Below are 14,510 nucleotides of genomic sequence, written 5' to 3' on the forward strand. Positions count from 1 at the left end.
CCGCCCCGCCGGCCCCGGCGCGGGATCCCGCGCCCCGCGGCGCCCTGCGCCGCTCCCCCAGGGCCGGCCGGCGGCCGGCGGCGCCCCGCCGCGCCCCCCGCAGACCCCGCCCCGACGGGCGCCGCCGGCCCCCGGCGCTGCGCGCGGGGCCACGTGTGCGGGCGGGCGGGGAGGCGGCCCCGCGCCGCGCGTTTAAATGTCCCGCTCGGCGCGGGCCGCGCTGTGCGCAGGGACGGGAGCGGCCGCGCCGTGAGGCAGGAGGCGCCCAGCGGAGCCCGCCCGCGCCGCGCTCCCGCCCTGCCCCCTGCGCCCCGCCAACGCCGCCGGCGGGCACCCGGCCACCCCTCTCGCCCGGGAAGGTCCGGGGCGGCCGGCGCGGCGGTGAGCGCGCCAGTGCGCGGGCAGGGGGCGGCGGGCGCCCCTGCCGCCTCCCGGGGTGCCCGGCCGCGGGGCGGGGGGAGCCGGCGGGGCCGGCCCGGGGCTGCGGCCGCCCTTTCCGCGCCGTGCGCCCGCGCCTCTGCGGCCCTTTGTGGCGGCTGGGGCCCGGGCCTGCTCGGCCGCTCCCCGCACGGCGCTCCGCTCGCCCCGACCCGGCCCCAGGCGGGCACCATGCGCCGGGAGAGGTGAGTCCGCCGGCCCCGCCGTGCGCGGGGCCCCGTAGGCCGAGGTCTCCGTCAGGCACCCCCTGAGGAGGCTCCCCGCGGCCGGGGCTCCCTCAGCTTAACCTCTCTTGGCAGCGACTGCGCGGAGGAGAAGGCTCCCGCCAAGGGGGACGGGGGCGCGGAGTGCGCCATGCGAGCCCGCAAGAGGAAAGCCGATGTGGCCACGGTGAGTGCGGGCCCGGGCCGGCGCGGCGGCCCAGCCTGGTGCCCGCAGGCCAGCGCCTGCCCCGCCGCTGGGCTTGGCCTCCGGGCCCTCGCCCCCTTTTGTTGGGTGACTGGGGGCCATGTGGTGGTCGGGGTGTTGGGCGGGCAGCGGGCTGCTGCGGGGCTGTGGTCCTGAGGGCCCGGGTGCACGACACAGTGGCCAGCGGTCGCTTGTCCCGTGGCTTGTACTCCTGGAATTATGTATTGCTTTCTGTAGTTCTTGCAGGATCCTGATGAAGAAATTGTGAAAATGGAGATGACTAGGAAAAAACAATATGAAAACCAGGTAACCGATTTGGCTTTAGATCACACTCCTGTAATCTTACTTAACCCTACTATTATTTTGCAGTACCCCATTATTATTACAAACACGGTACGGCAGATGTACAGCTACCACATGCTGTATAGCAATGGGCAAGGGGGACTATCAGCCCTGGCTGATGAAGAGTGCAAAACACTTCAAGTCATACAGGTTGCTTTGGAGTCTTTGGCAGAGATGAGGCCTGTGTTGGTCTAAAACATTATGTTAATACTTCAGTCTACCCAACTGTCCTGGGATTGCAAAGGGTGCACCTTACAAAAGCCTCAATATGCATTTAGGCCTACGTGGAGGGACTCTGCATTGACCTCTCTAGAGAGTTGCAAGAGTACAGCCATGTGCTTATGTGCTCTACCTTGCAGGCCAAAGTACGAGACACTTAAGCATACGCATTCTGTTTGCAGTCGTGTCTCTACTTACATATCACCTGGCAGAGAGGAAAGATGCCCCCTTTCCTTCCACTGTCAGCTCCATTCCTATTGACAAGTGTCATTATCAGACTGACAGAGAGTACGAGGTTCTTGATTAGAACTTTGACGTTTATACTAGATACTAATGCAGTGGTAAATTAGGCTTCATTTCTCTGCAGAACAAGGGGATAATTTCTGTAAAGTCACTTAGCTGTGGAAATCAGGCCTGCAGTGGAGGTTAGTAGTGACCATTGCCAGTTTTCTCAGTAAGGCAATTAGAATGATCCGAGTTACGAAGTCAAAACGAACTTTATTAGTGTCCTCCAGATCCCTTAGCGCCCTTCCTATAATCTTTGAACCTGAGATGCTATTGGTATCCATATTGGATGCTATGTTGGTATATAGTATTGAAAGCATGATGCTTTTGTACATTGAGATGCCTGCTCTACATAAAACAAGGAGTAACCTGTTTCCTGAAATAGGTTTATTCCCCTCCTTTTTTTTTCCTGCACGCACACACGTAGCTTGCTCAGTCACTATCACTAGGACTTCAGCCTGTTAATGCACATGCAGGGTGATACTTAAGCTGCAAAAGTCATGATCGGGGAGTACAGACCATACTCATTTGGTACACAAGGCTATGCATAATGTGGCACATCTAACCAGAAGTGGCAGCTGGAAGTTCTAAGACTAAAGTGCTACCATAACAGATGGGCATCATTGTTTGGAATGGCCTCTGCTTGTTGCAACTGCGTATACTAGTTATCAGTCAACATATTAAGCAGGGCTCAAATGGTGAGCATTTAATGAGGGGATCTCTCCTTCCCTTCTGTCTTTCTTTTGTGCAGTATATTAAACTAATTTCTCACTTCTGACAAGGAAGAGCTGCCTGTCCTTCACCACAGCTCTCTCCTTCACCAAAAGATTCATTCTGTTTGAGCTGAGCAAGGGCTTCTTGTGCATGTTTATTGCATAATAGTAGGGTATTCTTAAAAAACCCTCAGCAGGGACCCAATTTTACCTTCTTCCGGAAAGACAGCGGAAATAAATTTAAAATATATTTTGTGTACATTGACCTGCAACTTTGAAAGTAGATAAAGACTTCCAATTTTTTGTTCTTGTTTGTGTTCCTGGCCTGGTAGCCATTCAATGTTACTTCAGGAATGATCGGTAAATTAAAATTTAGGTAACTTAGGCAGTAGGCATCCAAAATATTTACTTGGGAGTTTTTCAAGTTAAGTTTAGGATACTGGTGGGATTTGGCCCTTTGATTCTGTAAACCGTAAATAAAATGGGTACCTGTGTATCTGTCCCTACATATAGAAGGTTATTTGTTGTGACAAAGTAGCCAGATTGTTACAGATCTGTTTAAAAAAAGCTAACATTTGGCTGCACAGCAGCAGCTCTTCAGTCTATGGTGTGACACAAGCTATTCTCTGATATAAATTGCCATGGGCCACTAATGAGAATATGTTTACGGTTCCAGCAGCAGTATAGCAGGCTTGTATGATAGCCAGTGAGATAGTTATTCTGTTGAGGCACAACAATTCTAAAATGCAAGTAGCTATAAATCCACTGCAGCCTATACCACATGACTTCTACATTAAATAAATTGTTTACTGACACTAGTTTATGCACAAGGCAAAATATCATAGTCACATCCCACTTTATGGCATCTTCATAGTCAATTCATTAGTTTGCTTCTGTTGAACATAAGGCCCGAGTTCTTAATTAGGATGCCGTTACCCATTATGTGATGAAAGGGTGGCTATATCATCAGGTTTGTGACAGCAGAATATTGCATAAATTCTGTGCTTGATTTTAAGAACTGGCACTGCTGTAACTCTGCTAGCAATTCTCATATTAATTCTGGCTGCTTTCTGTGGACAGATACACTTCCAAGGCTCCGTGTAAAACAAAATTCATCTAACTAGATTAGAGTCATCCGTGCAATTGTGATACAAATTACACGGTCACCTTCATCTAGAGTGGAGAATTTAGAAATTAGTTTCTTTAGATGAAACTACCTAATGTTTTCAGGTGAAAAGAAGATGGAGTAAACTCTCAGGAAATAGTTTTGATCAATTTCTCACTAGACATTTTTCCAGAATCTAGTCTTACTGTTGTAAAAATGTTCCACCTAACTGGTTTGAAAATATCCTCCAGAAAGTTTCTTTAACGAGTCTAGGTTATCTTTGGAAGATCCAATTTAAAAACCAAAACAGAACCCCCAAAAACCAACTTAAGTCTTCAGACAAATAGATAAAGAATGTAAACTATATCCAGGTTGAGAGCTTGACTTGCTCCAAATCTGGAGCAGGACAGTATTCAGACTCTTTAGAAAATTAAGTCATAGACGCTCCTATGCTATTCAGAAAGAAGTGGAGCAACTTAATAATGTGAGTTGCTCTTCTCTCTCCTATTTATTAATTCTGGAATACCTTTCTGATGGCAAAGAAAAACCCTATACTTCAAACTAATGTATCCTGTGAGTGAAAGATGGCTAGAATCTTACTATTTTTGGGCAAATTAAGGCTGCAGTCTAGCAGTTGGTATCAATGTCTCTCTGTTAGAAGGTACTGCTTTTTAGGGTGAGACAAACAGGCCTATCTCCCTCCTGTTCCTCTGCCTTTGATTTCCATGCTGGAAGTCCTCTGACCTTGCTGTTTGAATGCAGCTCTGGGTCACCCTCTTCCTCTACTTTCCTGCTGCCCTCCTCACCCTAGATCTGTGAAAGCTTGTTCTGGTGGCTCCCAGCTCACATCGAGATGCATGAGTGTCTCGGCAGCTTCTATTCTTGGACGTGGCTGCTTCACTGAAGGCTCTGCCTGTAACCAATAACCCCCGCAATGGTCGCTACCTGTTCCATTTTGTGTCTGGCCTATATGCCTGAAGCATGTCCAAAAGATCTGTTTAAATGAATGTTTGATATATCAGTGAATGATGACGTGCTGCAGAAAACTGAGGTGTGGGAACATTTGAGCTTTAAAAAAACCCTAACCTCTGAACTCCTGGGTTTTCTTTGGAGCTGTATGGGCTTGACTGCTCTGATAGACTTCTTTGGTCACCTACCTTCTGCCCTTCTTGGTGGGCCTTCTTGCCCTCCTTCTCCAAATGAGCCTTCTCATGTCCTCAGTTCAGTTTCTCCAATCTGTATCTAGTTCTCAGGTCTGAGACAGATCTGTATCTCTGATCAATTGATCATATTTCTGTATGTGGAATATTACTGTGGCTGTCACCCATATTTCTTGCTGGGCTCCATATAAATTTCAAGAGGCAGTTTTCCCCACTGATTTTTGGCTTGCATCCTACTTCAGCTCCTATTTGCCTCAGAAGTACGCTCAGGACTGTAGGATTTCCTCCATTAGGCTGCACAGATTCTCTCTAACATCTGTCGCTTTTTGGCAGCTCCCTGCTTTTGGGTTGGCTCTGTGCAAGCCCAAAGGAAGCTCTTCATGGTTTCCTCACACCCTCCCCACCTTAAACTGTTTCTTTTTTCAGTGGTGGCTCTGATTTCCTTACAGTTACAGTGTGATGTGATGCAGTTTCTTGGTACTGTTTCTTAGTTTTGGTTGAACATCTTGCTAAATATGCTTTAAAGACTCAAGAGTCTGATTAATATGCTCATTCCCTCAACAAAAATCCATGCCAGAGCTATGGTGTTCCCTCACTTATGCTAATTCAGACTCCTGTCTCCCTTCCTGGTAGCTTCTTGCTTTTTGAGGGCCCTACGCATTTGTTTCCTTCTTGCCTCTAGCTAAGCTATATGCTTTTTCTGTTGCTTGCATCTTTTCCCCAGTCGTCTTGGTGAGTGACATTATCTAGTCAAAAACTTTTATTTCACTTCTTAAAACATCGAAGAGGCTCTTGACCCTTGATTTATTTCCTTATAGAAGGTTGGGGGTGGTGAAATCTCCTAAATCAATTGTCGTTGCTGCTGCCAGGTAGTATGCGAGGTGTCTACTTTGGTTGAGAACTCTGTGGAGCAGATCCCTTGTCCTTCAGAAGCTACTGGTGTAGTAGGCACCTTTAAATAGATATTATATAATCTACTGCTTTTCTGTTGGTTTGCTGATTAACTGATAAGGCAGCACTTCTCCAAAGGCTGTTGGCAGCTGGGCTTGCCTTGCAGTTTGGAGGACAAAGTGTGACTAAAGTCTAGTTTTGAGGGAGGACAAAAATTAACTTAAAGCAGCACTGATGTGACACTTTTATTCAAACTTTCAGTTCATAAGGAATCTGTAATTTTTTTTAAGATAAAGATACTACTCCCTCTTTTTGCCTTCCCCCACCCAAATTAAATTGTGGCATAGCTGGGTATGTAGCTGTGCTAGATTTGCATGTAGAACTCCAAGAAGAAAAACTACCCATCTGTGCGTCAGTAACTCAAAGTACAAAGCAGTCTTAGCTGTGACTGAACTGTGAAATGTGCTTTTTGTTTCATCTCGGTGGTTTCTGTTTCTGAAGCTGGTGCTAGGAGGTAGCCATTTTGCTGGGAAGTGATGTCATTTGTAGTAAGGACAGTGTAAAAATCAGGTGTGGAAGCTTTTTTACGAGAGGCAAAATTTCATGTAGAGCATTTCACTTGTTAGCACCTAATGATTCTTCTGATTTTTTTTAAATTTTTTTTTTAAGCCCAGTAGGAATCTTGTTAGGGAGTTCTGTCCTTTTAGAGCTGCAGAGAAGAGATCAGTTTGCAGCAAGATGGCAGACTTCGCTGTTAGGCAGAAATGCCAAATTTTAATTTGCTTAGGCATGATGACATGGGGCTGGCTTTGTGTTCTACTGCAAAATAAAACAAGTAGTATTTTCCTGGGAAACTCTGAAGCGTACACCAAGATCTTGTTTAACAGAGTTAGCCAGGAGAAAAGTAAACCTAAACTTAAGTTCTGGTCCAAATAAAAGTAGAAGGATATGACAGGTGAAATGTCAGATGTCTGATGTTTGCAGACCTTGGCAAAATTCTGTATATGCAATGGTCAACTTGATACTTTAGTGGCAATTGCTTAACATGTACTTGCTTTGTTCTGAAAACAATTGGATAGTAAATGCTTTGGGTTTTTATCTTAGCACTGCAAGATGAATGAGTAACTACTATTTTGCTATGTTCACTGTCAAGGTTGCTTTGCATGGAACCATGACTTCAGGTGTTGCATCTACATATTCCTTACCAGAAATCCTGACCTTGTATTTGTATAATTATAATCACAAACTGGGTTTTACATTTCTGTCTGCTTATTCTTTACCTGAAGGCAAGCATCTTGCTTTCACGCAAAATATTTTTGGTAAAAACAAAATGTAATGTGACAATAGGAGACTGACTTGGATATTCTTCCATGAAACAGTTATGGTCCTTCAAAAGGAGAACAGGGTAAATGTTCTTCATCTTTAGTGGCAAACTTTCTCTACTGTGAAAATAAGCAACGCCTCTCTACTCAGCACTGGTGAGGCCACACCTCGAGTACTGTGTCCAGTTCTGGGGTCCCCAGTACAAGAGAGACTTGAACATACTGGAAAGAGTCCAGCAAAGGTCCACTAAGATGATTAAAGGACCAGAGCATCTCTCCTATAAGGAAAGGCTGAGGGAGCTGGGACTGTTTAGCCTGGAAAAAAGAAAGCTTAGGGAGATTGTATCAAGGTATATAAATACCTGAAGAGAGGATGTAAAGAAGACTGAGCCAGGCTCTTTTCGGTGATGCCCAGTGATGGGACAAGAGGAGATGGACACAAACGGAAGCACAGGAGGCTCCCTCTGAACATCAGGAAATACTCTTTTTAGTGTGAGGGTGACCAAGCGCTGGCATACGTTGCCCAGAGAGGTTGTGGAGCCTCCATCCTTAGAGATACTCAACAGCCATCTGGACATGTTCCTGGGCCACTGGCTCTAGGTCGCCCTGCTTGAGCAGGAGGGTTGGACAAAATGACCTACAGAGGTCCCTTCCCATCTCAACGATTCTGTGATTCTGTGCAGTTAGAGGTAATCATAGTTTCTGTCATAGTTTCTTGCCAATGTCTTGTCTTCTATTTACAGCTAAAATGATTATTTAAAAAGGCATGGTGTAAAATCTTGTATTTCATTTAACAGCCATCCTGGAATAATGTTCACAAAAATGCCCATATGCTGATTCCTACTCCAGATAAAGATGATGATCCAGTTGGTGTTGATTACTCTCACTTTATACATCTAAGTGTTGTTCCAACTAGAGCTTCACCATTACCAGTTCTAGGGTAAGTGTGCCAATTTGCTGCTGCTTGTCTGCCTTCCTTTTGCCTTATGGTTCGAGACTAAGCATATTGATCTGTCTTAGCTGGGCAAACAGAGATGACGTATGGAAAAACATGATAAACAAAGAAGAGACGTATGTGAGGGATAAACTTTATATGCAAAGGCACCCTCTTCTGCAACCTAAAATGAGAACAATCCTTCTAGACTGGTTAATGGAGGTAAGCTTTTCTGTACTTGTGAGTATTTCAAGTGTGCTTTTGTTGAAGTGTACTAATAACTGTCATGAGTACATTTCATGATTTTTGCATAACCCATTTAGCACTAGACACTTGTCTTCATCTTAATGTTTGTCAATTAATGGCACCAAACTTAAAAAAAATATATAATAGATCAAGTTGATGGTGTACAAACTGAAAATATATTTTGATATTCATTTAGATTGATAGTGGATAATAAATTTTTCCCTAAAGCTCCACGATGTAGGCTTTTTAAGGTCACAATGCAGATAAAAGCTGCACAAATGATTATGAAAGTCACTGTAAAAAGGAAGGTGTGGTGGCTCAGACCAGATGCATCTCGCAATGTCTCTTAATTATTGGGATGTAGAATGTGCTACAACTCTTCTGTCTGTATGAGTCTTTTTTGCTGTTTGGATGACTTGGTGGCATAGTCTCTGTTCGTAATTCTAAAGTATTTGTGAGACTTTTCTCTTTTGAGGTGCTGGAATGATGCATCTTTGCAAAAATGAGGAACTGATGTTCTGACGTTGTTAGAACATGTGCTTGCATTTCCTAACAGGGTTTTCCCTCTGATCTCTTCTGTTTTTTGGGAGTTACTGCAGTGGCAGTCATCTTGTGTCAAAGGAAACTGTTTAACTCATGCTCTTAGTTCACATGTTACTTCACAACAGCAGTGAAGCAGAAAGCCAATATGAATTTTATGTCTACCTCTTGTTTTTTTAATACATCTGTAGCATCTGTTTTTGACTCTAACACTGTTCTTGACCTTTGTAATCTCTGATGTCTCTCCAGGTTTGTGAAGTCTACAAGCTTCATAGAGAAACTTTTTATTTAGCACAAGATTTCTTTGATCGGTTTATGGCAACACAACAGAATGTTGTAAAAACACTATTGCAGCTTATTGGTATCTCTTCTTTATTCATAGCAGCAAAGCTTGAGGTAAGTATCTCCAGCTTTACTTAAACATAAAAATGTGAATGGACAGGCAGCACACTTATTGTACACTAGATGCATTTTGGCAGTCTTTATGGAGTTTGTTGCTATGACTTTTCAGCTGGGAGACAGAAAAAAAGATCCTTTTTCTTTTGAAAATTCCTCTTTTTTTTTTTAAGAAGTGGCTAAAATTAAGACTAGCTAACATCACAGTATCTCTCTAATCTTAAAAGGATAGTCTTTTCAGTGTTAGAATAAATCTGAAGTTTTTAATTGCAGTTGCTAAATGAGTTTTTGGCTGGCTGCTGTATACAGAGACCACTTGTTGCAATTCTGTTGTCAGTGGAGTACCTACTGGATGATAGTCTGAGCTATTTTTTATTTACTGGAACAAATTGAACTATTAAAATACATAGTGCTTTTTAAGTTCTTACTCTTTGTCTTTTAAGAGGGCTATTATTCTTCAATCTGTTCTTCTCAAGCAAGGGATAAAAGGCCTTTTCTTTAGGATGTATAAAAAAATGTTGATGTCAATTATGATAGCGTCTCAGTGGTGCTGTAGTCAAACATAATGCATGTTGTACTGATCCATCAAAAGTGAAAGGTGAAGGCTATGAGCAGGAAGGTTGAACAAGAAATCTGTGTATATTAAAGGCAGAGGAGAACACCATAAGTTATGATGGGGGTTGGTTCTTTTCTTTTTTTCCCTCTATTTTGCAATGCTGAAGTAGTGGTGGGTTGTTCTTTTTTATCTTTTTTTTTTTTTAAAGCACATGACACTAGTTAGAACCTATTCCACAAATTAAATACTTGATCTCCTATCTTTCAGGAAATTTATCCACCAAAGTTGCACCAGTTTGCCTATGTTACAGATGGAGCTTGTACAGAAGATGAAATCCTCAGTATGGAATTGATCATTATGAAGGTAATCTTTCAAACTGGAATTAGTTCTACTTTAGTTTTTAAAAATGTATAGCATAATCAGACTAAAAGCAGAGAGCCTCAGTTAATCTTATGTGCTGCTAAGAGGCACAATTTCTCTTTCTAATTAGAACAGTGTTCTCTAGGTAAGAAGTGATTTAAAGCATCCACCAGTCTGTGCGTATTAACAAAATGAATCGTTCCCCCACCCTATCAGCAGGAGGAAGTACAGGAAAGGATCAGATTTGCATGTTTCAAAGATGCCTTGACCAATTGGAATTACAGCTTCTGATCTGGAGTAAATAAGTAGCATGGTTTAAGTTAGGAACTCGTTATTAATACTGAAGTCTTGTGCATGTCTACTCTTTCAGGCTCTTAATTGGAACTTAAATCCACTGACGGTTGTATCATGGCTAAACATTTACATGCAAGTTGCATATTTAAATGAGCTTTATGAGGTATTGCTGCCACAATATCCACAGCAAATATTTGTACAAATAGCAGAGGTAAGACTGATTTCTTCTTTCAAATGTTTCACCTGGGAAAATAAGTGGTCTTGTGATAGACTTATTAAACATCTGTTGTCCTGTAGCTCTTGGATCTCTGTGTGCTGGATATTGGCTGCTTGGAATATACGTATGGAGTACTTGCAGCTTCTGCTTTGTATCACTTCTCCTCATCTGAGCTGATGCAGAAAGTTTCAGGTATTGGCATTTATAAACTAAGTTTAATGTGTTTACAAACATTAAGTCTTCATTCAGGCAGATAAGCATATGTCTTGTCTTCCAGGTTATGAATGGTGTGAGATAGAAGAATGTGTAAAATGGATGGTTCCGTTTGCGATGGCTATAAGGGAAGTAGGAAGCTCCAAACTCAAACACTTTAGAGGTATAGCTCCTGAAGACTTGCACAATATACAGACGCACATAAACAGCTTGGATTTGCTGGTATGTATGTGCATAATGAAGACAAAATCTGCCTGTAAAATCTCCTAAATCTTGTTTCTTCTTTGGTTAGAACATACAGTAAACTTAAGTGAAGCATTATCAGATTGAGACTGAGTGTATTCAGATGATAAAAGGCATAAGGTTGTACTCCAGTTCCAAAGTTCTTGGGACAGAGACTTGTCTTGGGACTGACTTGTTCAGTATTTAGTTTAAAAAGGTGATTTTGACTTAAGCCTCTCATCTCAAATGACAAATAATTACCCTAGAAATTTTAAGCATATTTCTACCCTTTGGGATACTTCAAATATTGTATGTTAGACCTTTCTCTATAGGAAATACAGGTAATACAACCTTGTCTGATGAAAAAGAGAAAATAAAGGCTGATCACTTGAGACAGATCTTGTGGGACTGTTATGTGACAGTGGTGGTTGACAAGAAGTTGAGCAAGAGTAGTTTTTAGCATGAGAAACTTGCAGAGGATCAAAGTCTTGTCCAACAAATTGTAGTCAATCTAAGCTATTGGGGTGGGGGTTTTTTCCTATTTAGGTTATTGAATTGTAGTAGAAGTTAAAGCTCTTCCTGTTCAGTTGCTTCTGAATTTTGCTTTCTTGAAGATACAAGTACCATCATGCTGATCATCAGATTCCAAAAGTTAATACTGATCTCTTGGGGTTTGTATTCACTAGCTATTGTGTACGGCATGATTTATCAGTTACTGTTAGGGGGGTTAGATACAGATAGGCATTTCCAGATTAGCAATCTATCAAGTTATAAAACACTGAATTATATTGATCTATTGCATAGATATACCAAAGTAAAGATTTTTTTTCTCCTTTTCCTGTGCTTTCAGGACAAAGCGCAAGCAAAACAAGCCATATTGGCTGAGCAAAATAGGACTTCACCTTTCCCCACTGGTGTCCTTACACCACCACAAAGTAGTAAGAAACAGTCTTCTGGAGTGAAGCCAATATGACCATAGAAACTGTTGACAGACAATTTTGCTGAAGTGCCTGTTCTGCTGGTTCTAACTCCTGCTCCATTATGGAAATGCTGCCAGTAAAGTTCATAAGCTTTTATGGAATCTGAAAAGGAAACCTTACTTTTTTCATGACAGAAGAATTTTTCTATTTGAAATATTTTTATTGAACATTAAAATATTTTAAAGAAATGAATCAAGTACACCAGCCACTTAAAAGAACACCGAAGAGTGCTCCAAATGCTGCTACGGAGGGTGATGCTTGATGTGACCAACTGTTCAGAAAAAGGGCTTGATTAGTTACTGTGCCTGTTTGTCCTTTGGATAATCTGCAGTCATACTGTCCCCTGGTGACAAATGGGCAAAAAGTGCCGTGGAAGACAACATTTCAAAGCCTCTTTTTCAAATGGTTGGCTTACAACTTGATGCCTTTTTAAAAACTCTTTATTGTAAATGCTGCTATGTCTCTGTGTATCCATTTTAATAAAAATGCTGTCTAAGACAGCTGGTTTTATGTATATTCCTATTTTGCTTTTAATCATGGTCAGCTAAGGATTTTTAGACTGTGACCACTAGTAGTGTGGGAGTTGGGGATGAATAATGTAGTTAACTGTCGCTTTATTTATTTACCACTACTGGCTTATCAATTAAAACTTCCTTTTTGGATACTAAGAGAAAATTGTCATGTTAGGCTACTTGGATTTCCCTTAGCCAGATGCAGGTGGCTAGGGAGGGGATAATAAACATGACAAGTATATGGGGAATCTTTCCACAACACACATTCTAATGATAATCATTCTAATGATTCTAATTCTTGAATCAGATTGTCTGGATTGTTATGCTTAATAGCAAGAAGTGATCAGTAGGAAAAGCCTACCTTTTCTTAAAACATAATCATTTAAACTTTGGGATTTTGGTGTAGTCTTTGACAACTCATCTTCTGTGCAAAATTGAATTCTGGAATGGTGTATGCCTTTTTACAGGAAGAGTTGTCCTTGACCTTTGCAAGGTCTGAGAATTCATAGTAAGATGTTTTCTGGAAAGTCATGGTTCTGGAGAAAAGGGAAATAGGGAAATAAATGTAAAAAAATGGTTGCTTGTTTTTCTCATGATGTTCACTTTGAAGGACTGTTCAACAATGCTGAAACTTGTGAGACTACCGGGATTCATCATGTCCTCCTGTAGAGAACTTAAATGCTACAACACTTACATTGCAGGAAGCTCCTACTCTGCTGTTGGTTAATTTTTCTAAACATTAGCAGCAAGGCTGCTTTTTTTTTTTAAGTTATTCTCCCTTTTGCTCTTCCCTGACCCAGTATTCTGATAAATGTTAAAGCTTTAATGTAATAAAGATGCCTATGGTAACTAATGGTAAGCAAATTATTTGGTGCTGCTGGCTTTTTTCCCCTTTCAATGAATGGTTATAAGTCCTGTGCTAACAAAACAAGTGGAAATGTTAGCTGAAGAAGTTTGCTGGTGCCAGTTCAGAGAGGTTTTAATTTCTCAGAGAACTACATATCCTAGACAAAGGAATGTTATACTTGCCCATTACTGAAAAAGCTTGTAACATTGGAGGAATTGTCAAGACACATTTTGGTACTTTGTCCTTAAATTTAGAACACAAAACTGGGGTGGTGGTGGGAGGAACAATAACACTGCTGAAAGGTAGTCTCTACGCTTAATTTCTCAATCACCAGCCAAGCTTCAGTCCTAGTCCTCTTGCTGTTACTTTTCAGTACTTAGTATGTGTTTCATCTGTTTCTAAACAAAATTAAAAAATAATTTTAAAATGGTATTTAAACTGTAACTGGCCCCTCATAAATGGGGATTGCATTTTAAGACTTTTAATTGTTCAAGAAAATATTCTGTAATAACACTACAGATATGATGAACTCTAACTTTCAGTTTAAGCTAAAAATAACTTTGCGGTTAATACCCATTCAAGAGTGAATGCAGGTGTTCCATGTGTTCTCGGCTGTGTGGGAAAGCTGTATCTGAGAGATATATATTTATCTATGAATGAAACTGTTCAGATAACAAGCCTCTTTCTAAACTGGATCTCTGCTTTAGATGGTAATCCTGCTAATCTTTATATTTTTTTTCTTTTTAAACTTTTTTTTTCCTCCCCCTTCCTGAAAGGTCAGCCTGCTTTATTTCAATGGGAAGCAGTCTGTTCATAGCGTGGAGATCGCAGCTTTGCAGCTTCCCAGGTAGGAATGCAATCACGTGCCAAAGATGCGGTACTTTCCAGCAGGAGTGACTTACCTTAAGAGCTCTTTTCTTACGTTCTCATCTTTATCTCATGCTTTAAGAATCTTTGTTTCTGGTTGTCTCACAATGCATGTGGATACTTATGTCTGAGTGTGCTGTCTTTCTAGGGTAGCTTGAAAAAATGATGCACTGGTTGCCACAGGCTGAAAACCATTTTAGGGAGGAACAGTGCAACTAATTTTAAGGGAGAGAGTTGTCCCTATTTAAAAAAAAAAGGGGTGGGGTGGGGGTGGTTGTCTCCATAGTTCTTTGCCTGAGGATCCTATTCTCCTAAATTCTCTCTGGTCCTGGATCAATCTGGAAACAGATTCATGGCAGGCAGGGGGAAGCGAGTGGGCAGCTCTGCCTGACCAGGTAAGAGAGAAAGGTTTAGTGTGTTTACATGTGGGATGAAGTTTGTGC

General features: G+C 42.1%; 1 protein-coding gene across 1 annotated transcript; it reads left to right on the plus strand.

The window, feature by feature from the left end:
- Positions 1-238: 238 nt before the first annotated feature.
- On the plus strand, positions 239-13,188 carry CCNE1 (cyclin E1). The gene is made up of 11 exons (XM_072872419.1): positions 239-623; positions 738-828; positions 1,084-1,152; positions 7,681-7,823; positions 7,904-8,039; positions 8,853-8,999; positions 9,823-9,918; positions 10,286-10,420; positions 10,507-10,618; positions 10,704-10,861; positions 11,712-13,188. The coding sequence occupies exons 1-11, from the start codon at positions 610-612 to the stop codon at positions 11,832-11,834; spliced, it is 1,224 nt and encodes a 407-aa protein (XP_072728520.1). The 5' UTR covers positions 239-609; the 3' UTR covers positions 11,835-13,188.
- The last annotated feature ends 1,322 nt before the right edge of the window (positions 13,189-14,510 follow it).

This window comes from Ciconia boyciana, chromosome 9 (assembly GCF_034638445.1).
Source record: "Ciconia boyciana chromosome 9, ASM3463844v1, whole genome shotgun sequence".
NCBI classification, from domain to species: domain Eukaryota; kingdom Metazoa; phylum Chordata; class Aves; order Ciconiiformes; family Ciconiidae; genus Ciconia; species Ciconia boyciana.

What these genes read in the sequence shown, in the direction of transcription:
- CCNE1 (XM_072872419.1), top strand. An exon ending in AAAAACAATATGAAAACCAG is followed by an intron (nt 1,153 to 7,680) that starts GTAACCGATTTG and finishes TTCATTTAACAG; the next exon opens with CCATCCTGGAATAATGTTCA. An exon ending in TATTTGTACAAATAGCAGAG is followed by an intron (nt 10,421 to 10,506) that starts GTAAGACTGATT and finishes GTTGTCCTGTAG; the next exon opens with CTCTTGGATCTCTGTGTGCT.